General features: G+C 35.8%; 1 protein-coding gene across 3 annotated transcripts in view; it reads right to left on the minus strand.

Annotated features, from left to right (window-relative positions):
* The window catches only part of RAB3C (RAB3C, member RAS oncogene family), a 113,841-nt gene that overhangs the window by 32,017 nt on the left and 54,592 nt on the right, over window positions 1–27,232 (minus strand). For all 3 annotated transcript variants that reach the window (XM_054003815.1, XM_054003814.1, XM_054003816.1), the window contains exon 3: window positions 26,028–26,146. In XM_054003815.1, the coding sequence (XP_053859790.1) occupies window positions 26,028–26,146 (119 nt within the window). The remainder of the gene's footprint in view (window positions 1–26,027; window positions 26,147–27,232) is intronic.

Below are 27,232 nucleotides of genomic sequence, written 5' to 3' on the forward strand. Positions count from 1 at the left end.
AAAGGCTGGCCCCATGGACCTAGTGCTTCTCATGGCAGCCCCCTGACCTCTAGGAGAGCATTTATAGCTGCAGTCCTCCACTTGGAAAAAGAGAAGATAATTTGAACAGCAAGGCTTAAATCTGTATCCTCCTTTCCTGTTTGTCACAGCAGTACTGAATAGATCAATCATTCCATAAACAAATTTTAACTTTTTTCTCTGGATATCTGGCAGGGGAAGGATTTAGAATGGAAGAGAGGATGTGACTGAAGCAAATTATGAGTTATCTGAAAGCCATTCAGTTGAAAAAAGGGTATTAATTAAGAGATACTAAGTGATAATCAAGTACCTTTTCTAACATTTGTGGTAGATAATCTCTGAAAGCTCTGAAGCACCTCACTGCACTTAAACAATTTTGAATATAAAGGTAAACCACATTAAAAAAATAAAGACTACTGAAAGTGACACAAAAGGTCCTTTTATTTTTTTTTGAAAATTACATGTTACATATTTATGTATCATGTGTCAGTGAGTGAGGCTGAGAGAAAAAATAGATAGCCTTATTCCTGGAACAAATATGCTCTATTTTTTCTTAATATAATATGATTGCTAAATTAGAAATATTTTCCCCTTTCCTCAGTTATTCTTGAAGGTTTTTCTAAAATTTTTGCATAGCATTAGAAAATCCTCATGGCACTCTAAACAATGGCTGCTTAAAGAGAAATCTGATGAATTAACAGTAATAAACAAAATGAAATATCTAAAGGTAGAAGACACTTTAAAATTATATAAATTCTTAATATAACCAAAACTCAGTTTGCTGATTCTCTTCCCACTTAGTTACACAGCGCAAAGATAAATATTTAAAAGCAAGATAAATTAAGAACATGCTCTCAGTCAGTGTGAAGGAAAAAAAAAAAGAAAATAAGAAACCTTAAATATAAACAACTCACCTGAAAAGAAGAGATATATAAGAAGGAGGTAGCTGCTACATTGCATACCAAAAAGTAGTTGGGCCTATAGCATATATATAAGCAATATGCACAAAGCCATCTTTGGCTGCTTGCAGAAGAGAGGCAGGGGTGCTGCAGGAAGATACCACAGAATCCTTATATGGAAAGAAGACAGTGTGGCACAGCATGCAAAGCAGGATGAATTAAATGTGCTGATTAAATGAACAGCTTGCTTCTTTTACTTCACTGAAGTTCAAAGCTTTCTAGCCAACCACTTTAAGAATACCTAGCAATCAAATAAATGACTTATCTTATAAAAGCCTCGTGCAGAGAAACAATAGGTAATGCACAATTGATCCCTACAGGCCTCTATCCCTGACCTTTGTTCAGGGTTTTAAAAAGAATACATAATACATTCTAATGCAGGTATAAAGGCGAAACAGCTGAGAGAAGAGAGACTGTCCACTACAACAGCATAAAAGGAAACTGAGGACAATGCCCTCTGTCTTGATTCTGAAAGATGGTGCAAACAGCTTTTCTCCCAAATTATACCTCAGGTGTGCTGCACACTCATTCCTTGTGTGCAGATCTTTAGCTAAAGGATTAATGGTAAAACAGTCAGTGTTGCTTGTGCTGTTAAGTGTCACTCTGCAAGCATCAGGACATCTGGGCTCTAATTCTGTATGTAACAGGGTGTTACTGCTTCCTGCAAATTCATGTCAGGGAGTAAGGTGGCACAGGTAGTCCCTCATTATGAAGAGCAGGAGGTCTAACACCTTTGATCAGAGAAGTCAAAGAAAAAGCAGACACATCATAACTCTTCATTCTCAAACTAGGACAAGAGGAAGAAAAGTATTTCTGTTTGTAATCTGAAGTATTACTATGTAAATCACTGACAGATGGTAACTGTAGTGTCCTAACAGGGTTTGGTAGCAATGTATACGGTGCTGCAATACTCAAAGTTGATGACATTTTCAGGGAACGAACATCTAAAATTTAGAGTCATGTTATACTGATCTGTGAATTTGGGTCTTGAGTTCTGCTAAACTAGCTTGGTTCTTCAGGTATCTCAATACGGATTTATGAATCTATCTTTGGACTATCAATTAGAATAGATCCATTTAATCCTCCATTTAATATTGCCCACAAGCCATGAGAAGAACTACAAGCTTCTCATTTTCACAGCTTCCTGAGGGTCTTCACTACAGTGTGTGATATTCAGACATCAAACATCCACATATTTGACCTTGAAATGATCTTGATAGGATCTGACTCAATCTTTAAGTACAAAACAAAACAGATGGAAGAAAGATTTTATTCTTTCTCTGAAATCCCAGATAACTGCTACTGGTTGGAATATTTCTGTACAAAACCCCTCACATTTCTTATATGTAAAGATGCCACCAAACCTCACCTTTGACGTGAGTCTGAAGCCTGGACTGGCAACATGTTTCATTATTCTAATAGTAACCTCTACACATTCTCCCAATCTGTCTTTTGTACAAAAACAGCATTACTTTATCCTCCTTTAAATCTCTGCTGATAAATAACCTGTGTAGTCATGTCCCTCTTCAATGAATAGCCAATTCATTGCATGCTAGGACTGAATTCATTACACTAATTCTTACTGTTTCACTGGCATCCTGTGTTTTCTCTGTAAGCTTGTGCCCATGCTTCACTCAGACTCTTAGACTCTTTTAGGCAGAATTTTTTTTTTTTTTTTTTTTGTACTAATATGCAGCAATTAACATAACGGTATGTCACATCCTACATCAGACTTGAAAACAACAAAGAGAGCTGCAAACACTGATGAAAAGGCCAAGGATTAAGCCAGACTGCAGGTTAGAGCAAAGCACATGGGAATACAACATAGTATAGGTTTGTAGCTGTCTTGTTCTTAGGGGCAAATTGGAGCAAGAGATCTTACCAGAGCCAGATATAGATGCAGGAGGAAGATGGGGGAATTTCATGTACTGACGCACAAGAAGAACTGTGGCTCTTGCTTGCTTCTATTGTGTTCATGGAAGCAGGACACTTCATGAGTTCTTGTAAATGAAATAGTTATTACACCTGAATGGGGAACAAATCTCTGCATCACAGAGAAACAGCTGTGCTAAAGGCTGAATATAAGCTATGTAGGGTGCTTATGTAGGCATCATAAAATACGCATACACGCACTCCCCAGTTCATAGCATTCTAAAGTGTTAGTAATAAAATAAAAGCAGAATGTAAACTCTTGATATTTATTGTACTTTCTAGGATGCTATGTCAGATTCTACTGGGTTAAATAGAATAAGATTTCTTTTGTACAAAAACCCTTATGGAACATGCAGTTGAAGTACTCTAAAGAAATTCATAAAGTTCAGTAATAGCTTTCCTATTAGTTATGAACCATTTGGTTGACACAGTTTCTTTGGACTATTAAAATTTTGAAACATTTAAAAGAAGTTCAAGGGTTTGGACACATGAAAACCCATTCACCTAGCTATTTTTCTCCTGGAGGTTTAGTGTAAGAGACTAAACATAATAGATATTTTCTCAGATATTTTCACCCACAGCAATATATAAACTTAACTGAGGATAAACTGTGGATCTGGGCTATGAGCTGGTTGAGCTGCTGTGTTGTCCTGCTGAATTGTGTATAGCAAGAATATAAAGGAAGAGCAGCTAAACATAGGTGATGCAGGGAAGTAACATCTCAGACTATTGCAGATGTTTGTGCAGTAAACCCAAGAAAATGACTAAAGTACAAGCCTTAAAATGCCATTATCGAATAAGAGCTGGATAGGAAACACAAGACAAAGAAAAAACATTTAATTTGGTTAAAAAAGAGCAGCAATGTCTCCATTTTTACTGTGAGACAGTAAAAATAACATTGTGAAAAACAACATAAAATGAAAGCACATGGAAAATCCCGGATTAGATTGTCAGGATGAAAAATGAGACTGAGACATTTCTGCATGATTGAAGGAATCAAAATGAATGGACAGAGTCACAGTTACTAAAATTTAGTGTTTATAAATTTAAAACAGGCACATTAGAAGGAATAATCTGTATGACTAACCTTCTCTAATGAAGTCTAAATTAACTACAATCACTTAGGAAAACCTCAAGTGTCATTGCAAGGTGCCTAACAAAAATCAATGTTCAATACAGTGCAATAGTTAAATTAAGCAAAATGCTAGTTGCAAGCATAACATGGTTGAGAATACTAAAAAAAAACCTCTTGTCCAAGGTCATTAGCCAATTTCATGGGTTTGTCAGCAGTGTTCTTTTGGGTGTTTCTGTTGTTTTATTTATTTTTTCATTTTTTTAGGAGAGTATCTCATGTATCTTTGATGCAGTGTCTTTCACATACAAAAAATGTGCTCAAAGCTGAGGTCACAATAGAAATTAAATTTGAGATATTAATTTTTTCTCACAGTTCCCAAATGTCATAAACCCAATCTATTCCCAAAAGAAATCCTTACTCAAAGAACTCCTTGAATTTTCTTGGAGGTCAAATCTTCATATTTGGAGGTCGGGGGAGTGTTTGTTTTGGCTGTTTCTTGGTCTTCTATCTTTAAATACATAGAACAGGCTCCATCTTGCCTAAACTGAGTTATTTAAAAGCCCAGTAGGTCCAATATATAAACTTTTTTACAGAAGCTTGCTCAGAACAGTCCCTCTGGCACAGAAAAGTATAAATAAATTTTCAAGTAACTGTAGATTAATAGAAAAAGATGCTTAATAGTCTTTGAATCCATGCACAACAGAAACATGATGTTCTCTGAAGATGATAGGAAGGACAGCTTGAACAACTCATGAGATTAGTCAGTGCTTTCTCCAGCCATTTTTCACAGGGAACTATGGGCTCAGGGAAACACAACAAAATACATCCTGCAGGGACTTGTTCAGTGGCAGAACACTTTTGGGGTGCTTTACAACAAAAAACAAATACGTAGTGGGAGAAGGTCCCTCTGATCTAATTGTTGTCTAAGCAGACAAAGTATGTTTTGGGTTTTTTTCAGTTCAACAACCCTTCCCTATAAAAATATTTGTAATAATATTGTGCATTTTAAACATATCAGTTTGTATCCTGCCTCTACTGTGGCATGACTTCAAGCAACAAGGCAATCCAAAGTGGTCTCCGTTTTTTTCAATACACTGAGTGACTCAATAAAATTAACACCTTTGCATATCAATGTCTCTCTACTTATATCTTTAGATCATCACAATTACAATACCACTGTGCATGCTGACAATTTTGGTATTTGATTTTTGTATAAAACTGAAGGATTTAGTTTTTGTTTGGATAATACTAATTATGCAAAGAATCATGGTATCAAAGAATGGTTTGGGTTGGAAGGAACCTTAAAAATCTTCTAGTTCCAACTGCTCTGCAATGGGCAGGGACACCTCTCACTACATTAGGTTGCTCCAAACCTGATCCAGCACTTCCAGGAATGGGACATCCACAACCTCCCTGAGCAACCTATTCCAGTGCCTCACCATGTTCATGGTAACGTATTTCCACCTAATATCTAAATTTTCCCTCTTTTATTTTTGATTCATTTCCCCTTGTCTAATCACTATATGGAAATGCCTGTGATTCCTCTTGATATAGCAGCAAAGTAAATATGCAGATAAGATTATAAAAAAAAATTAAAAAATTATATTAAATTTTAAATTTAAAACTTGCTCTCAGGTTAGGTAGGAATGCTAGAAAGGCAGTTTGAACATAGGGTGTCAATTCCATTTGTTGTTATATTAATGATCTGGATGACAAAATAGGAAATACACTGATTTATTCTGTAGAGGCCATGCTGGGGGGAAGTATTTGCAAGAATTGCAGTGAACAGGATCAAAATTCTAAGTGGCTTTGTTAGACTTATGGAGCAATCTGAAATCAATGAGATGGAATTTAATACAACTGAGTGCAATGTGTTACCTTCTGGGAAAATACATAAACATGAGCTTTGAGATAACTGACTAGATAGTGTTTCTAAAGAAAAGAAGACTGGGGCAGCAGTGACCAAAAACTGAGTGCAGGTTACAAAGTGACAAAACGAATCTAATGCCTGATAGAATTAAGAGGTTTTATAAAGAGCAAGGATTATTCATTCCACTTGCTACATTTTAATGCAACAGTTTAGAGATAAATTAGGAGAAGAGAGAGGACAGAAACAAGATAGAAAAAAAGATTAGACTCTTGGGAAAAATAATAAAGGATTATAATCCTCGATTATAACCTGAATTTAAAAATTATGGTAGATGAAGTAACAGTAGAGAATACTCTAAGACATTTTCAAAAATTCCAATCAGATACAAAAAAAAAAAAAAAAAAAAAAAAAAAAAAAAAAAAAAAAAAAAAAAAAAGTAGTCTCAGATGGATATTTTCATCCTGAATGTCTACAGTTTTTTATGTGGAGCTGTGAGCAGTCCTAAATCCAAAATAAAATATGGCAAGGCTAGAATTCAATACTTTTAACTTCAGCATCTGAAAGCCTAGACATCCAGTCTAATCCAGGTGCTTTCAATCCTTCCTCAGTCTAAGCAAAGGCATGGTTCAATCCTCAGTCAAAGCAAAGACAGCAGTTCAATCCCCTGTATAATCACTATAAACCCTCCCAGGTTCTTATTTCTCTTATTTGATTATCATAGAGACTTGATGGCAGGCTTGGACTAAAACCTAAATTAAGAGAGATTCAAAGTTAAGGGAAATTGATTCTATTATTAAAACCCCCATTTTATTATATTGCTTAATCATCTAAATTTACAGAGATCTGAAGGCAAATGAACGTTGACTAATATGCAACACCTATAGAAAGTAAATAGACTTTTAAGAGTTTGGAGATGCTACATATAAGCAGAGAAAAATAAACTTTGGACTAGAAATATAAATAGAGATCAACAGTGAAAAAAAAAAAAAAACAAACACATCCAGTAGTGACCTGAGACCTTACCAACAGCAATGTTTACTGGTAAGCAGTAAAACTTCTCTAAAAGAGGAATTTACTGAACACAAAGTGCATTTTTCTGTATGAACAAGATAATAAGCAGTTTTTAAAATAACACAGTGAGTCCTGTGGCCAAAATGTGCAAGGCTATTATAAAAGACCTAAAGAGGTCATGGCTATATGAACAACTTGCAATTAAATAAAATTGCAAAATAAATAATTTTAAAATAAATATGCCTATGTAGAATGTTGGGTTTTGCATTCCTGATGATATAGGCAGATATGTTTCATGCTGATTGGTAAAAGACATTTTACAGAAGAGGCAGAGAAACATGATTTTTTATAAAATTAACATGAATTAACTTCACTGCTTCTCCTTGAACTATGCACCTTGCACTGAAACTCTGTACAGCTTTGATTACAGAGATAAATGCTTCTGGAGCAAGACCAGTTTTCATCTTGCAGCAATTACTATGTTTTACTTTACTCTGTCAACCATTTAGGAAACTCTAAACTGCCTATGTGGTCAATATGTAAATAAATAAGGCAAAAGTAAAATAAAGTTGAATATGCTTTCTTTAATATAGTGGGAATACTCAGAACATCCTCAGTGAGGTATCATGTTCACAGTTTTTTCCAGATAAAAGAAGATATTTTTGCAAGAGGTTTTTTAGTGCCTGACACATCTCCTTTACTCTGTATTCTTCTATGTTCTACTGCTACATATTTTGTGTTCCAATCTTCTCAAAGACTTACTGTCTCAAAATAAAATGTAACTTTAAACCAAAAAATGATCTTTCTGAACTTTTGCAGAAAATGTTTTAATGTGTAGATGCACTTGGAACGTGCAAAGAAAATTTGCTAAAATAAATGTTCTGTCTTTACATGCAGATGTGTGGAGCAGCTACCTAATGTGATAGAGACATGGCAGTTTATGCACTAAATGGCATTAGTGAATATCATTTGCTTCTATTGACATATCCTCATTACTCTCCACAGAATACAGTATCCATCTTAGTCTGTGTAGAGAGCAGAGAACAAAGAAGATGATATTGACCTCACGCCCAAGTACCCAGAAATTCATCCAAAATTAATCTGCCATTCCTGTAAAAGCTGTTTGTTCAAGGGCTGTTTGGCACCACTTACAAGAGCTCTATGAATGTGCTACTGAGACATCTGCATTAACAGTTTAAATATTAACCAACTCCTATTTACTTTTGTTGTCTCTTTCATCACAGTGGAAACAAAGCAGCATGTGGTGTGTGTGTACATGTGTGTGTTAAAGTTCAAGCTATACCTCAGGAAATGAGAAGAGCATTCATCTTCACAAAACAGGTAGAAGCATGCCAGAGATTTGTAGAGGATGGGATTGGTTACCTTGGAAACAGGTTTGAATTCTTTCATCAAACAACAAGATGTTGACCTATTTCCAGCTGCTGTATAGATTTAAGGTGGATCTATATATGCAAAGTTTATAGAAAAAGGTCTTCCTATCAACACCGAATCTTTATTTTTTGAATTTATTTATTTATCAAATGCATTGCTTTGTTTCCTCTATATCTCTAAGCCTTTCAAGTGAAAAAATAGTTGTGAACAGAAAAGAAAAAGGGATGTCATCATCTCCTCAACAAGAATTTGTTTCCAATGCATATAAACTACTTGCGAACACTAAACATATTTTGGTCAATATATTCTCTTCTTTCAAATAACAATTAATATAGGTAAAAAAATGTTTATGGAAACAGCCGCTCCCCATCCCATTACAAAACTTTAACCTACAGACAGAGTTCCTGAGACAAGTGCAGATGTTCAGCTTTATTTTGTCTTCCACCATCTCAGCTCCAAAGGTTTATTTTTGTGAGAACAGACATTTTACACAGCATTTTTTCATGAAGCCTAATACAACCAGCAATCAGATCTGTGAAGACCTTGAATGCAGTGCATTAACAGCAGAGGGGTAACTGTAACTAAATCAATCTACCTTTCTCATCATATTCTACTAAACTTCAGGATATCGGGAAAGGGAAAAAGGATCATTATTGTATGATTGATAAACACACAAATACAGATGGACAACATGTTTACAGCATCATGTGTTACTTATTTTGGGAACCTCCTAGATAGTCTGGATATCTAAATAATACAGTGCAATGCAGCATCACTGCTGCAGTGATGAAGCAGTCAGATTGCCTGTCTGGTACGTATATCAATTATCTGATCCAAACTATTTTGGGTGTATTTATTCTATATTCCTTGGCATCACTGAAAGCCCAAGCTTTCCAAGCAAGACAAGGAGCAGAAAGAAAGCAAGGCAATAGAACTCATAAATTAAATTCAACTGGACCTGTAGATGAAGGAAATAATTGAAAACTGCATAAAGTTACTTAATATCATCATATCTAATGATAACATAATCGTAAGAGTAATTGTTAAGCTCATTATATATATCATATTTTCTGAAGCCATACATTTTTTAGTAACTTCCAGGGAGAATAGATAGATTTGTTTGTGGTAGGATATGTTTCTTGCTAGGAAATATATTTAATAATAATAATAAAATATATAAATAAAATAACAAAATATTTTTATATAATATAAATATATATATATTATATTCTATATTCTATATTCTATATTCTATATTCTATATTCTATATTATATATTATATATTAATATAGTATTTATATAATTATATATAAATATAAATATAATATTTAATAATAATATATATAAATAAAAAATAATAATAGAAAGGTTATATTTTTGCACATTCACTCTAAGAATACAACGAACCTCAGCATTTTCTTCTAAATATTTGCTCTTGAGATTGTAATATTACATGCATTTTTTAAAAAAGGAGATATTTTTAGCTGTCAAGGTATGTGTCTGAAAACATTTAAAATGCAAAAAAAAAAAGATATTTCTGACCTTTGGAAACAAAACAGAATTGAGTCATTTGCAAGCCACACAATCCCTTTCATCAAAAAGTGTTTCCAGTTTTAAGAGACAACAAAATATTTATTTCACTCTGGTATTTCACACCAATCCCTCCCCACTCTTCCCTTCAGATCTTACTCAGTTAAAAATATTATTTTGGAGGTATAAAGATACTCAGACAGACTAATTTTTTTTTTTTCTGTTTGCACACAGAATCAGAACTTTCCCAGCCCAGCCATGTATCCAGCTGCTAGTCTAATAGGATGTGCTCCCTGTCTGTGTACAGGGACCCACCTGTCTTTAAAACACTGGGCACGTATCTGGCACAGCACAACTCAAAGTTATTATCAGAGCATTTATTTCTTTGTCCTTTTTCACTGTGTACCAGGTTCAGACCAGATAATTGTTGACACTCTTGCAAAAGGGTCTGAAAATCCATCATAAAAATCATTCATATGGATGAAGTGTCAACAATTAGGCTATAATCTCTTTGCAGTTCATAATGTCCCAAAGTTCATCTGCTTTTCCTGTTATGTATTGACATATATGCATAAGTACTATATTTTAGAGCCCTCATTCTCATATGCTTCTATTAGTCTAATTAAATCTGTCTCACTAAAGATTAACGCTTTCCTTCCTGTGAATGGTGTATGAATTTTATGTCAATGGTGTACGAATGTTATGTAAAACATCTTTTTTTCATGCTTCTGAACCCACTCTTCTCTAGACTTTTTTTTTCCTCACAGCTCAGTACAGATCAGCAACACCAAAAATCCTGTTGAAATGTATCAGGGAAAAGTGATAGTGCACAGGCTGCACATCAAAAGCAGAGTCACTTAAGCTGAAGAGATGAAATCCAATTATTTCTTCAATTCTTGATAGTGAAAAATGGAGTTCCACTGCTAATTTTCCAAGTACTCCTTTAACAGTCATACATATTTCAAAATAACAATGAAGCACTCTGGATGCATTCCTTGCATCATTCACATCACACTCTTTCACAACAGTGAGGTATAGCCAAAAAAACTGAACAGGACTGATGCTGATCTACAAATGACCTAAGCAGCTTGTGGAAGGAAGGTGGCCACATGCTTTTGGTTACCATGAAAAGTAACATGTTGGCTGCAGTTTTTCTAGATGCCTTAAAACCCAGTCTCTCTCTCTTCAATGTGTGTAAGACACCAAATGTTTGGATGTGCTTTGCTTAACACACTCTCCAGTGTTTTTTGTGTTACTAGCTTATAACACATTTGCTAGCTGTTCACTAAGTTACAGACACATGATTACATATTGTCATTAAATAAATGAATATTCACTGCTGCTGCCATGAATTAATACACAGAAAAAAGGAAAAAATATCTGGAGAAAGAAACAGGCTCAGCTCCACTGTATTGTATCTTTTTCATCTCCACAGTTTTACATGTCAGGTAGTATATATTTTGACTTTTTTTTTTTTTTTTTTCTCTGAACATTGTATTTTTCCTTATAATTTTTCTGGAATTGGTCTACACCTTCATTTATTATTGTGCCTCATTCCATGGAGGTCTAAAGTTCTGGTGGTAGCATCAAGGATGCTGCCAGTCCAGGAAGCTTGGCCAGTCCTGGCATTGCCTTGGCTGAAGAGAAAAACTCTTACAGCTTCTATATATGACAGCTTGCTCTGGCTTAAAATTGTCCCTGGCCTACAGGCTGAGCAGCCCTGCCCTTTTGCATCGCGGTGAGCAAAAGGTGCACAAATGCACAAAATGTGCACTGCTTGCCTGACATCCATGGGGACACTGGAGTTTGACAAAATGGGGAGTGTCTGGAATAAGAACAGGCAGTGCTGCTGCCCTGATGAAAGCCCACCAGAACAACTTTATTTCTTCATTCTCTTTCCTCAAAAGAGTGATTCTTACTATGTTTTTCCTATCCTTCTTAAGTACAGTTCTCACTATTCTCACTCTTAACACATATGCCACCCCCCACCCTCATTCTTTAGACATTTGGGCCTCTTATTTTACAGTCAGGCTTTTTTCTTCTTTATTATATAGCCACCTTCCCAAAAGCCAGAGCCCAACCAAACAATCTTCATCCACCAAGTATCCTGGTTAACACTTTTATGTGAACAGAAAATAATCAGAAAAAAAACACAACAAAATAGTTACCTGATATAGCAGCAAAAATTTAATCTCAATTTTTTCATGTCTTTTGATTTCACACACCCCACCCCCATTTCCCCCCTCCCTGTTTTAGATGCTAAACAAAACTAGAGGACATTGCCAGCAGTCTTCGTTGCTTAGGCTCAGAAGCAAATTACATACTTCAGGGTAAGGTATGTGCACGTTCTTTACAGAAATGAACAGAATCTCTCCTTTTGTTTCCTTAGTTTCCTGAGGTTTTTTATGAATGCAAAATTCAATTAAAAATAATAAATCATGAAATGGCAATCAAAGGAAATGCTAAAAATGCTGATTAAATGCTAATTATAAAAAAAAGTAATACTCCAAGCATTCATATTTTTCAGACACTCAGTTAAGAAGGATTGGCTGATTCCATCCTTGATGGCCTTAGTTATAGCTGAAAAAGTAAAAGCAAAAGATATTTAAGACCTGATTTTTAAGTGTGGAGGACTTAGCTCTCTCTACGCCAGTTTTTTATGTGTATGGAACTGGCCATGACTGTGAAAAAGAAAAAATAAAAAACGGAGAGCAACCAATGTAATGAATCAATAATTTTCAATTAAGTCAACCTTGGAAAGTGCAACAATGCCTTCAGCATAAACAAAAAACTCCAAAAACCAATACAATAAAAAATGAAGGTTATGAAATCTGTATTAAATGATTGACTTAATCATGCTGAAAAGTGAATCTAAACATTTTTGTTATTAACTTCTTCCCTTCCCAGGATTCTTATGCAGAATGTATAGAGTTTGTTTTTCTTTTGAAATATTACTACATAAGAAAGCAGTTCCACTTTTCTGGGAGTTTTTAGTTAATAGTAATATGAGTAATCCCTACTAAAAAACCACATAGATATATTCAAATATCAAAATAGTTACTTTATCATGGCATTCACATCCTTATAGCTTTTACTGCTAGAATATTATTCTTTTTTTGGAAAATTGAAATCAAGATTTTAGTCCAAGTCAGTCCAAGTCTAGAAGAGATCAGTGTTCACTCTGCTTGACTATTAAAAAGATGAATAAGCATAGAAAATATAGAAACATACTGTACACATATATACATCATAGAAGAAGGTAATAATTTGAATATTCTATGAAACAAGAATCAGTATACACCTTGACAGTTCTTGCAGCTCGTAAAGCTTAATTTTTATTCATTTTCTCCAACACCTTTATTAAATAAATCTATAAACTGGTTTCAATATACTGTATATTGGTAAGAATACTGCACACCAGGAGTATTTTGCCTTTACAAAGGCAAAAATCACCTGCAGGAAATGAAGCTGTGACAGGGATCTGTGCAATCTGTGGGCTGCTACAAGAGCATCTTAATCCAACGTGTGCATACAATGCAACTTTAAACTTCAAAATACTACCTCAGTTCTTTCTGGTTGGCTGAGTTGGAAGAGAAAATAGCAAGCTCTGTCTGTGCTTGAGGAATAAGGTAGCTCCAGATAAGGAATTTTAGTCTGGAAGCCATAAAAGCAAATTTAAACATTTCCTCTGTATAGGACAATGGGCTAGAGAAGACAGTGTCCAGCTGTCCTCAGCACACCTCATGGAAATATAAACTACACTAAACTACACACTATTTAACACAAGCCTTTGTATTCATCACCTTTAAGTAACTTATGGGATGAACAGCAGTACTTGAAACTGCTCCTTCAGAGCACAGTGAGTTATTATTGCCCAGGGAGAAGACCTGGCAATATTCTTACAGCAGAGAGCTGTGCATCCAAACCATTCCTGCACTTCTGGGAGAACACAGCTCTCTGTTGTTTGAAGCTGAGTGTTCTTTGAAAGTGCCTGCTAGCTGTCACTGCTCAGGAAACAATTTTGTGGAGAAGGGACTGTCATTATCAGCTCCTGATTTGTGGTACGAATATATCAGATCAATATTGAAATACTCTGGTTTGGTCTTTTGTTGCATTGTTTTCAAGATAACCTTTGCACTTAGAAAACTAAACTTTGGCAATTTATTATTTTAAAAAAATCAGACTGAAATGCAAAAAATCTCTGTCCAAAATGTTCCAGCAATGCATGTGTTCAATAGTGGGCTCTGGCAGGCTCTAAGTGAAAACAGAAACATTTCAAGATTTGTTTAAATGTATTTTACAAATCTACTTCTACTTTATGAAGTGTTCACAGTCTCAGCACTCTTCTTTCTTGCAAAAGCCTTTTTCCTTCCTCCTTTGAGCCTTCCCACAAAATCTTTCACCAGTTAAGTGAGGAGGGGATAAACCCCTTTTTTGGAAAATGCTTCTCAAGAAGAGGTTGGTGCTCTGGATTCAGGATTAAAACTAACAGCAACAAAAACAAAGGATATGGAAGGCAACCAGAATACTGTGACAAATTATTTTTGAAGTGCTGCAATAGAGACTAAGAAGGGAAATCAGCATGAGGGGACATATGAATTAAATAAAGACCAATAAAAGATATACCAAACAAAGACAAGCTTCCAGCAACCATTCCTCAGTGATTTTAGTGTGTGAGCCCACTTGCTTCATCCCAGTCAGAGTGGATGCTCAAACTGCCTTATTCCACAGGTCTCACTTGCCTCCCTCTGATTAATGGCATTTTCTGCTTCCCACAGGTCCCTGCGATATCTCCCACAGATCTGTGATCCCCACTTCTCTGCAAGTACTGTGGCCTTCAGCAAGTTTCTGCCCTTCACCCACTGCAGAACCTGGCTTGAGGAAAGCTCAGAAGGATGCCTAATTACATTCCAGTTCTTCTCTACAAAACAAAACAAAACAAAACAAAACAAAACAAAACAAAACAACCAACCAACCAACCAAACAAACAAACAAAACCCACAAAATCCAAAACAAGCAAACAAAAAAACCGAGCAAAGAACTCTTCAACACAACTCAGTCTGGACAAACTTCTTTGCTTCCCTTTGACTGACTTAGAGAACCTATTTATTTTTTCAGATGCCTTCTTTAAAAATTTCCTTTCTGTTCATTGAGGATTTTGCCATCTTTGCTGAAAAGGAGACAGGGCCTCAGACCATTCACTTTCTCTGTCTGCACTCCCTGTTTGCTAAGTAGATCAGCATCATTTTTTGGAATCTTAAAGAGAATAACAGTTTTGTCACTCTCTTCCACAGTTCCCATCTTCCTCCTGGGATACTTCAAATAAAGCTGACAGGTCAGCTCTTGTAAGCTCTGAATAGATTTCCTTGTATAACTTTATTGAGAAAGAGACAATAGAGCTGGAATTAAAACAAATTCAGCTTTAGCTCAAAGTTTGCAGTTTAGATAGTTTCATAAAACAGCTTGTAACATATCCCAAAATTCTTGAAAATATGAGTCCTGCGAGTTCTCTCTTGGGAAAGCAAATTCAAGACACCTAATTAACTATTTAAAGTATGAAAGTATAAAACCTTAACTTAAATGTGAAAACAAAGATTAAGTTTTGGATTTTTAATAGCCCACTGGATTGGAAGACAGGTTTGCTATGGCAGACAAAATGAAAAGCCCTTTAACAACCTCAGATAAACGCAGACTTTCCCTCTAGCCATCATAGTCTTGCTTTTGTTTATATATCTAAGCTGTGACTGCAGTAACTAACTCAGTAGAGTTTCCATGGAGACTGGAAAGTCATTTTAAACACCCATGACTTTCGGAATATAAATATCTCTATTACCAGATATTGTATGAGTTGCCAGAAGAAACATTTCCTAATCATTCTTAGTTACTTCTCTATATTTTTTTGTAATCTGCTCACTCAAATATGCATACACAACAAAACTCTGAGAAGATCATAAAAACTGAACAAGCATTTGTTATCTCAGATGAACTACCAATACTGATTTTCCTTGATCTATGAAGGAATCTATTTTCATACCAGGGGTTAATTTAAATCTGCTTGAATTGTAACTTTAACTTCTATGCAAAGAATTGAGCATTTGTAGTTTAAAGGCTCAGAAAATATGTAGATTTAAAAGGATGTACTAAATAAGGAGAGAGGCTAAAATGGCAAATTTCAATTTACGCATCTAAAAATATAATGCAAAAGTTATATTTTATATATATATCTTTTATATATATATATGTTATATATATATAGAGTAAGTAAAATATGTATTATTTCTCTCAACTTTACTACAGCTTACATAAACAATTTTAATCCATGTGGTTTTTTTTCTTTTTCCTTTTTTTTTTTTAATTGCAGGTGCAGGTTTCTTGTCATTGAGTCTTTATGGTGTATTTGCTGATTCTCTCCAAGCAAGCAAAACCAAAAGGACTGATACTAAATATTACATCAAAGGAAGGCTTGTATTGCCATCCATTCTGCCTGGCTCATATTTTGTTCTCACCCTCTCTCCCAGAGGCCGTAACATTCAGCTCTGTTATACTGAAAGGACTAATGCTAAATATTACATCAAAGGAGGGTTTGTATTCCTGTCCATTCTGCCTGGCTTATATTTTGTTCTCTCTCTTTCTCCCAGAGGCTGTAACAGTCAGGTCTGCTACTCTGGCTTGTAACATGCGAGCTGTAATACACAGGCTCCTCTCACTGACCAGCAAAAGAAACTGCTAGAGTCTTGTTCTTTCTTCAGAATTGTTTTGAAGCAGAATTTACTTCATTTACTTAATTTTTGCTTTCTTTAGCACACTTTGCCTCTGTAATGTACGCACATATCTAAGTAAGAATTTAATATGTTCAATTAATATGCATTTGTTACAGAGTTTTTCCCTCCAGGAACAATAGAAAAAAACAACCACCTCATGACAGATTAGGTGGTGACAGATGCTCATTTTCTCACTCAGTGTACCTTAAGATTTTAGCTTTTATATTTTTCAGATCCTGTACTGCATTAGTATATAACTCTGAACTCCATAGAGCATTAGTAAGATCTCTTCGCATTTTGGACAGACAAAGCAATCCTCAGAACCAAGGACACCCTCTGCCTCAGGTCCTGAAAAGTATAAACAAAAGTGAATCGGGGTGGGGGGAGAGAACTGTGGGTATATGACCTCATTACCTGAAGCAATAATTGGAGAATTAACTCCTGGTATGAAAATAGACCAAACTTATATCTGTCTGAAAAACTCATGATCATTGTCCCTTGAGGAGGATTTGTCTGCCCTTAATGTACCTGAAGGTCCTTTGATAATATATCTGGTTTTGTCTTTTTAACTTTGCTTGGCCTCTGTCTCTAGGTAAGCCTGTTCCAGGTATTATCTAAATGCCCTATTTTAAAAAACAAAACTGGGGATATCATGCAGATATAGAAAAACTGAAAATGTCATGCAGATTTGTCTGCCAAACTGGGCCTGAAATCAGTTTTGTCAATATTATGGTTTTCCAAGGGAGCCGTTCGATATGAATTGCTTTTTAATTGATATAACATTTTCTTTTCTCTTGTTGTGTACAAAGCACTGTAAGTAGAGATGCATCATATGAGTGGGAGAAGGCAATTGAAGATAAAAAACATTGATTTTTTTTTCTCCTTGGAGTTCTTCATGATGTGAATTTATGGCAGAGCACATTTGCTACAATAGAGGGAAGTGAAGAGCTTAGGAAAGCCTTCCCTGCTATGAACATTGGACAGGTACAACTTTTCTCGTGTTTTCATGTGAGAATCGACTTTTAGTTTGATTTTTTAAAATCCCAATGGTATCAAGAAAGAAGAAAGAATAAAGTCACTACTGTCCTTGGCAATGTTGAAACTAATCTGCTGTGCAGCAGTATCTGCTTTTCCACACTTTCCTTGCTGTTTCCCACAGTTGTGCACAGACCAATGCCTTCAACTTCCCTCTCCCCAGCTTAAATAAAACCATATCCTCAACTCCAGTAAAGCTGTAGCTGTCAATCTCCTGCTAAAGCAGTGATGCAGAGATTAAATACTTCACACATGTTATCACTGAGCTGCCACTGCCTGACCCCTTGTGATGGTCAGTCCTAAATTTCTAAAGCAACATGTGTGGGGTCTAATCTCAGGGACAGCTGCATAGTTTTGCAAGAATAATTTGTATGTAGAACTCAGCACTACACCATGATATCCAAGTATGGGTGAGGCAATTTAATTTATGTATTGGAAACACTGTTATCCCAGACTCTCCCTGGGACATCTCAGCTTGATCACAGGTTTCTGTGGTGTTGCATTATTTGCCAAAGGCAACTGCAACATATTCAGCCACTGAGGTGGTCCTCAGTTGCTCAGTGGACAGCACAGAGAAGGATTAAAGCAGAAAGCCAGTCCCTCCTCTGGTCCCTGTGGGGAGTTTTAAAACCAGTTTGTGACCTTGAAGGTGCAGATTTTATTGCCCGTTCTCACAATATCTAGATAAATTCAGTGCTTTTAAAGTATGTTTTCTGCTAAAGCATATTTAATAAACATCCTAAATCTTGGTCCAAATAGCAGGCAGGGTTTTTTGTCCTACTTAAAGAGACTGTAATGCCTCTTGTATTGTGGAAAATAAGAGTGAGCACTGCGTAAATGTAGAAATTTTAATTTGGAATGAAAATATTTTTCCCTTTCTTTTCCTTATTTTATAATGACTTTATATTCATAAATCTACCAAATCAGAAATGTTTATTTGACTTTAACATGCTGTCACCTGACACGAAGAGGACAGACAAGTTATTTTAGGGATCCTTGGCAGAATGATGATGATACTAAGCTGTAGTTACAATTAAGGCTTTATTTTCTTAATATTTTCTTAATTAAGAATTTTATGGCTAGCATAGCACAGCACAATAAATGAGATTGGAAAAAATTGACTTAAAATGAAGGCTGAAAACCATCATTATTAAGCATTCACTATATATGCCTTGGTTTAATGATCAAGGCTTTGCAATGTTCTGATGAAAGACAACCTAAATCACCTAACTAGCATTTGGATATGCTTTGAAAATAAACACTACCAGCAGGTCACATTGCTGTGTCACATTGCAGTTTATGTTTAAATACAAGAACATTAATGGCAGTTTTTGACCAGAGGGATCAATTTCAATAAATCTTGTTGTACTCCCCCACATATAGACTGTATCCCACATAACTAATATACTTGCACAAATGACAAGGCTTGACACTTGAAACAGGGCATCTTGAAATCATGTGCAGAAGAAAGGAGGGGAGAGGGGAGCAAAGGTGAGAAAGTTCATGAGGGAGAAGGACTCAGTTGAACTTCATACTGCCCACGAAGTTGTACACTGCTTTACTACTGACTCACACAGTCTGGTTTTTTTTGAGATTTTGAACAAAAATCATCTAGGCTGCATGACTGAAACTGCAGTCATTGCTACTGAGATATCCCAACCCGCAGAAGATATATGCAAAATTGAAACCCCAAAGGAACAGCTCCATCAACAAATTTCAAGCTTTGACTGTGGTACAGGGATCATGATATTCCTCTGAAGAGTAACAAATTCAGAATATTAGAGTACTGAGAAAAGTGAATAATCTGCAGCTTCAGATGAGAGTAGAAACTGTTCAGGGACATTACTAAGTCCCTGATTAGTCGTGTTGTTGGCTGGCAGCAGAGTTTTCATTTGGGAATGCTGAGCAACTGTGTAACTCTGTCAACATACAGTTACAGGGAGATAAGAAGAGTGTATTAGTTAACTGCTCAGCCAACAAAAACTACTATTGCCACAAGATTGTAAGACTTTTATTGCTAACAAAAATAAACATTGTGTGTTGATTAAAATTTACCAGAGTTTGTTTCTTTTATTATTGTCAGTGTGTAACTATAAAATGGACAGACTTGCTAAATATTAAACTCAGCATTTCATGTACCTTCTTTAGCATACTGTTATATTTTACCATCACTAAGTTTGTTTATCTTTCTGATACTCCAGCATCTCACCACTAGCTTGTCAGAGATATTTTCCACTTTAACCTTTTGAAAAACAAAAGCATTGATGTAGGAAAAAACAGACAAAACTGAAAATCTCATTAAGAGTACTTTAGCATGATCTAATTAATGGATAGAAGTTCGGCCCAGCAGCATTCAGATACTTATCTGATCATCTGGTTTGCTTTTATCCACCTCAGTGTAACCCTCTGTGATCATATCTAAAGAAGAGCAGGATGTGGTACAGATTGGAAGACACCTCCTTTAATGAACAACAGTTCTCTGAATGGCTGAGTATTTGCATTACCTCATCAACTGCACAATAAATCTCCACTGTGAAATTTACAGTCCAACAAAGCAAGTTTATGGGGATAGTTAAGCCAGAACTCTCCTCTTACCAGATGTAGGTAGCAGCAAGGCATAATTTGCTAGTTTGTCATGTTTTCCCAGATAAAAGATTCTGGCCATTTCATATCAGGCAGACCTCCACATTTCTATGACTGAGGAAAAGGGTCTTAGGAAAGGAGTGATGCATCCTTCCTTACCACAGACCAGATACAACAAGAAGAGAAGAAATCAATCCCCAGAACTTCAGCCCTTATCTGCAGGAGTGGCAGCTGTAGAAAAAGGTGCAGCTTTTAGAAGTTGCAGCCACACTTAGGATGTAGCTGCCAGTCTGCAACTGGTGCTAACAAGGAGACTGCAATGTGGTGGCAATAGCTAATGTCTAGTTATGGCCAACAGCTGCCCTTATCAACAAGCATGTCAGCTGGTAGATATTAATATATAGAAAGTTATTTAAGTGAATTAGGAAGTCAAGAGTGGCTTAATCCTGATGCATGTTGTTGACACAAGCTCCACTGAGGAGCTGCACCCACCAGTCGGTGACTGAGTAGGACCTGAGTGTGTGATTGCTGTCAGTGATTTACTGACTGCACTGCCTGAGCTCAAATTTGAGGAAGAAGGACATAGTACACCCTGAGGGAGCTCTGTCAGTATTTACTCCTCTTATTAGACTTCCCACTGGCAGCATCAGTAGGGTTTGATGCAGCTGAGGACAGCTGAATGGACACCCTGATACTGGGTGGCTGCCTATAATCAAAGAAAATGTCACATTTACAGTGAAGGAGGTTCCAGGGAGTGGTGTAAAACCTTAGTCAGAAGCCCTTAGTCCCACAAGAAAATAAATGAAAGGGGCAAGTATGAGTAAGAGCCAATAGGACCAATGAGCACATACAAAAATTTTCTGTTCCACAGACTTTTTTCTCTCTATGGTTTAAGGGCATAAAGACAGCAAAGAATGAAAAATACCATGAAAACTTAACATCTGTCTTTCCTGATTAACTGTTATAATGCATGAATTAGTTTTTGGGCAGTAAATCCACAGAAAACATTTTCTCATAAGGTTTGTACTTTTAAGTCAATGGTTTACTATTTTCAAGACACCATTTTGATTAGGATTTGCAGAAATTCCTATTTGTAATGTATATATTTAAATTCAGAGTTTAGTTGGAAGAAAAATATAAGTATCTTTATCAAAGCAAATAGTTCAGGCTAGAGTGATGCTTAATCCTAACATCAAATGTTATCAAGAAAAGCCTTTAGAAAAACTGGTATATGTTTGTCCTTTTTCTTGGAGAGTTTTCCTAAAGCCATACATTGGCAATGTCAGTGATAAGAGAGGGTAATACTTTATGGCATGTACAAAACTTTGAGCCAGTTGATTTCTTTTCAAAGATCATGAGCTTGAGCAGTCTGCAGCAGGGGAGAAGGGGGCAGTTAAAATGACATCTTAGAAAAAGCAAAGAAGAAAAGGAAAGAGAAATATCTTTCATGGAAGACCCTCTGAATTCTTTAAGAAGATGTGTAACCATTATCTTTCCAACAGGGACATTAAAAAACATCTATCATATAATTTTTCACAAATGCTATATTTTTAAAGGGTAAGGGTAATCAAGGTGTTTCCTAGCATACTTTCTTCCGTACTCCTATAGACCTCAGCCAAAAATGCAGGAAAAGCCAATTTTGTACACCTTGACAGGTTTACAAAACAGATCAATAGCTCAATAGCCTTATGTGTTTCCTGAGGAAACACCCCTGTATCTGAGATTTCAGAAATGTGAAATTCTTGATTTTTGAATTCATGCATAAGGGAGCCCTCCACAGCAGTGTCTTCAGCAGTCACCAGACTATGATAAAAATATTGCTGGACAAACATTTGTAGTTGGGAGAACGTTTTCAGGGGCAGAGGAGCAACGTAGAGTGAGTGTAAAAAACTATACCATGTGTTCTATCCCCATTAATCCTTCACACCTAGAGAAGTTTCACATAGAAGGTTTCAACCTAGAACATAAAACTTCAGCCTTTTAGATAATGTTTTAGATACCTGCTGTTTCTGACCTAGGTAAGATATTGCATTAGAAACATGCTGAAACATTTCAAATCCTTCCAATTAATTCATTAGACGTCTAGAAAAGTACTTATAAAACCAGGTTTAACTTCAACTCAGAGACATTTATTTGCCTGGAACTTCTACAGAACTCAGCATATTAAGTTGGTACCAGCTGCAAAGACAGTACAAAACCTTCACCCTCTCCTTTCTACCATAACGGACCACTGCCATTAAGGACACAACTTATGTGCAGTGAAACACTAAGATGAAAAGGGGCATAGCACCTCCAAGTGAAATATATAGAGAGAAAAGGCTAACAAATGTAGATGCTACAGATGCTAGTACAAAACAGGAATTAATGCAAGCACTGTGACATTACAGCTGAACTAAAAATTACTCATTGACATGGCATCGAGCCACTCTCAACATTCACCTATTTCTCCTTCAAATTTAAATAGAAGGAATTTCTAAAGAAAATAGATCCCACTAGACCACTTTGTTGAAACATGTGGATGCTGTCTTAAAAATTCAGCTAAATGGGAAGTTTTGGTTATTTGGTTATACCCTTTTTCTATTTTAAAACTCAGGCAAGCAGAAAATTATGCCCTGCAACTGATTCCTATTTGAAGCAAATACATCCATTCCCAAAATCTTCATCTCCTTAGGATGACATGACCAAAGCGCATCAAGCTATTTCAAGGTACACATCTTGCAGCATTAGCTGCATTTCTGAAAGAAAAAGCCTCTTAGTAAAGGCAGTTTACTAAGATCCTGGGGAGAGTTCCATCGAAGAACTGCTGAGTCAAAGCATGTTTGATTTGCTCTTTTTGCTAGCAGACAGACTTCAGCACAAATCCACTCTCTCTGAATTCTTGGCTACATATTACATATATAGGTGCTAATAGATTTAGATAAAATTATGGATATTGATTTTATAAATGTAAAATGCTAATAGTAACATTAGCTATAGAATTTTTCACAGTTGAATAGATATATGCTGACTTAGATATGGTATCTAGAGGTACAAATATTATTTATCTATATCTGTAGTTAAAAAGGAGAAATGTCAGTTATATTCCAAGCTGCAAAAACTATCTTTTAATATAAAAAATCATCCCAACACACATTTTAAACCAAAGTCTTTTATCCAAAACTAAAAGGTACCTGTACCTAAAAGGTACAAGATTCATTGTCTTGACTGCAGTGCAGTTTCTAGATCAAATCTTGAAGCTGATGTGATGTGATTTGAACTTGGACTTCACCTGTTGTCCATGTATACAAAAAGGGACTACTGCTTAGACAGGCACATTTATGACAGAGAAAAGCACTGAAAAGACTTAAAAGCCCTTGCTCTCTCCTCCTGTAACTTTCACAAAGACACAGATACCTGCACATAGCCATACTTGCTTTTCTGCAGCATTAGTAATTGCCAGTTTTCTTTAACTTTTCTCACATTCAGAAGCAAGTTGTGCAATTACTATCAAAATTGAGGCCAGGGCTGATCAAAATTAGTTATGAGCTGTGAGATGGGAGTAATGAAAAAAAGGAAGAACAGCAACTGGGCTTATGATACTAAAAATACAAATAACAGGCAAATCTATGTCTCATCCCGACAAGTGAGGCACTCAGCATATCTGTCATTCCTTTCATCATGCAGATGACTTCTCAGTAGCTCTCGACACATAATACTGCAATCCCTTCTTTCTACCAAATTTCTATAAGAGCTGTCAACTCTTTGTAAAACTTCTAGATAAAAATGGTTGAAGAATCATATTTCACAATTAATCTATTTGAGAACTCTGTAGCTTTAAAATATTTTCTTGCTTCATTTTACAGTGACTTTTTTCTTTTTAATTAGCATGAAGCCTAGTTACTTTATACCACGAGACAGAGTGCCAAACATAACAGATCTAGGAGACTGGAAAACAAATAGGTGGGAAAATTAATAATAAGTACTCATATTTACACTTGCTATAAAAGGAGTCTTTGTGTTAGAGGAAGAGAGATAATACGTGGCATGCCATCTGGTTTGCCTGGAGATGGGACATTGAAATTTTCAGATCACAGCTGGTCCAAGGCAAGACATTATCAACCCAGTGCTAGAATAGAATCAGTCCATGGACAATGAAAAACAGGACAAAGCAAGAAAGTGCTTCTTCTGGCAGGGCCAGGAAGCAGTGCCATTGGCAGTCACATCTGCAGGTTCAGCTGGGAGATTGATGTACTCCTTGATCTCCTGTTTTGTTAAACTTTTGCAGCAGCATCTATTAATTAGCACTTTCAGCTACCTCCTGTTAGGTAGGAGATTCTGTCTCATGCTGTTGAACAGAGTAGTAGTCACAAATGTGTAATAGCAAGTACTTATACTATACTTATACTTGTAAAACATGGACAAAGCATCCCTTTGTCATAACTCACAGGGAGCAAAGGTTCCTTCCTCTTGGAGTATCAAAGAGAGACTCCACTCAGATACATTAAATTGTTCAAAGATAGTTACTCAATCTATACTACTCATGCAAGCTTATAGATTCTCTCAAAAATGGAAGGAGTTGCTCATAAGAGCAATTTGGTATAGAGTCATACAGATAACTTGATGGAGAAATGTTGGGACACAGTCTGGAGTTGCCCCTTTTCCCTGGAGGACTGTAAATTATTACATCCCTGGTGCTTACATGGGAAATGTTAGGCAACCCAAGATCCCATTTTACTGCAGCAGAGTCAAGCTGAGGTTTTCAGTTATTATTTTCAGAGTGATACATGACCAATCTCATCTTATACAGACCAAGAAAAACTCCAGATGTTGAGAGGGAAAGTGTTCCATGGGTTCTGTGACACCTTCTACCACAATGATAAGCAGAAGAGTATGAAAAAGAGAAAATTATTTTTCTTGGATAGTTTAATGCTGTGTAACTATTTCTGTTAAAAACAGGCATCACAGCATCATTACTTTTTAAGTGTGAAACATGCTTCTGACCTTGTCTCTCCTGAAAGAAGTACACACTAGAACATACCCTAAAATAAATTTTCAAAAGCCAGAGAAATATACTGAAACAAATCACACAAACTCCAAACAAAATCCTCTTTCAAACACAGTTTGAAAGAACTGTGGGAACTACATGCAAGAGAGCATGTGGAGTACACATTACAAATATTATTCATATCACTCAGAAAACTGACGAAAGGGTCTTGGATATTAAAATAACACATAAAGGAAAAAAAATCACTGAGGGAAACTCTGGATTTCCTTTTATGCTAGCTTTACTTTAAAAAGCTTTAAATTGTCTGGAGGCTGACTGACTCATGTGTGATTAAAATGATATCTCCACTTTCATAGAGACATCCGTATGTTCACATAAGACCAGGTAATACAAATTCCATCCATTCTAGGGGTTCTGGTATTCTGATAAAGTTCACTCATTTTAACACTTGATTCACAGGATGGATAAAACAATGTATATCCAGCTACAGATAAAAAAATTAAATTCAAAAGTGACCCTCAAATGCTATCTCATTTTTTTCCATAAAGTTATGGGAACACTTTCTGGTATCTTAGCAGTTAGTCTCCACATTAGCATGTTTGTGGTTTTAGTAGTATCAGTAATGTACATGAACTGAAATTACAGAAAACACAATAGTTACAATTAATTATATGCAAAACATTTTAAAATATTCATTGTCTTTTCTGACTGAAAAAAAAACCCACCACCATATATTCAGGTACAGGAATGCTTGAGCATTAAGTGGAAGTAAGTTTTCCAAAATAATTTACATTGTCACAGCAGATAAATGCTATCAAACATACTCTCTGAGTATTTATTTAATATAAATTCCAATTTTTACCAATTTTTACTTACCAATCCTGAACAGCATTGAAAGAGTCTTCATTTGTGATGTCATACATTAAAATGAAGCCCATTGCACCCCGGTAGTAAGCTGTGGTAATTGTTCTGTACCTCTCCTGGCCTGCTGTGTCCTGAAACAATAACAAACAAAAATTTTACATTGCACATAAATTGACAACTTTTTGTTTTCTTTTTTTTTCTTTTATGGAAAATAAAGAGTTATTGTACAACTCTGTAATCCTGAAAGTACAAATATGAGAACTCTGCATTGGATCATAACAGGAGGGACATATCAATTCTGTTATGAGGGGAGAGTGGAGAGCAACAGAAAGGCATGGCCCCCTGTCAACCCATATATTCTGAGTCATTAGTGATTCATTTTATTCACCCTGAGAGTTGGGTAAGAACTTTCTCTTCTGATCCTGCCTTGTGTCTTCCCAGTATGGCAGAAGTAAAATGTGAATAAAATGCTGGAACAAAATAACATCCTTAGGACCTTCATTACAAGAACAGGATGGTTCCTGAAGACAGGAAACATCTGGAACAAAAAGGCAATGTCTAATTGTTCTGTTCTTGTGATTTTAATCCACAGGTGCTCATGTCATCGAGCACCAATACATCTTATTGCTGACCAAAAAAAAAAAAAAAAACACCTGTATGGCAGTGCTCTTAAAAATGGATGATATCTGGCAAAAAAAAAAAAAAAAAAAAAAAAAAAAAAAAAAAAAAAAAAAAAATTTGCTATCAACCTAGTTTTCTCCCTCATCTTAACCAACTGTCTTTAAAGCAAGAAATGTAGAAATGTTAGTCTTATCTCCTATTCCTTGTTTTCCTTATATCCATTAAAAACTTTTCAGGGAAGCAACAAGCTTTTAATATATTTAATGCAATATCCAGAATAGAGTTTAGTCTAGAGAAAAGAAGGTTGGCAGCAGGTCTCATTAATGCTTTTATTAATATAATATAAATATTTCAAGACATGTGCCAAGAGGATGGTACTAGACTTTTCAGTGGTGCCCACTTACAGGACAAGGAACAATGGCCATAAACTAAGCACAAAAAGTTTAACCTCAGCTTGATGAAGAACTTCTTTACATTGAGGGTGGCACTGGAGCAGGCTGCCCAAGGTGGTTGTGGAGTGTCCCTCTCTGGAGAAACTCAACCCCCAATTGGATGTGTTCCTGTGTCACCTTCTCTGGGTGACCCCACACTGGCCC

Source organism: Vidua macroura, chromosome Z (assembly GCF_024509145.1).
Source record: "Vidua macroura isolate BioBank_ID:100142 chromosome Z, ASM2450914v1, whole genome shotgun sequence".
Taxonomy (NCBI): Eukaryota; Metazoa; Chordata; class Aves; order Passeriformes; family Viduidae; genus Vidua; species Vidua macroura.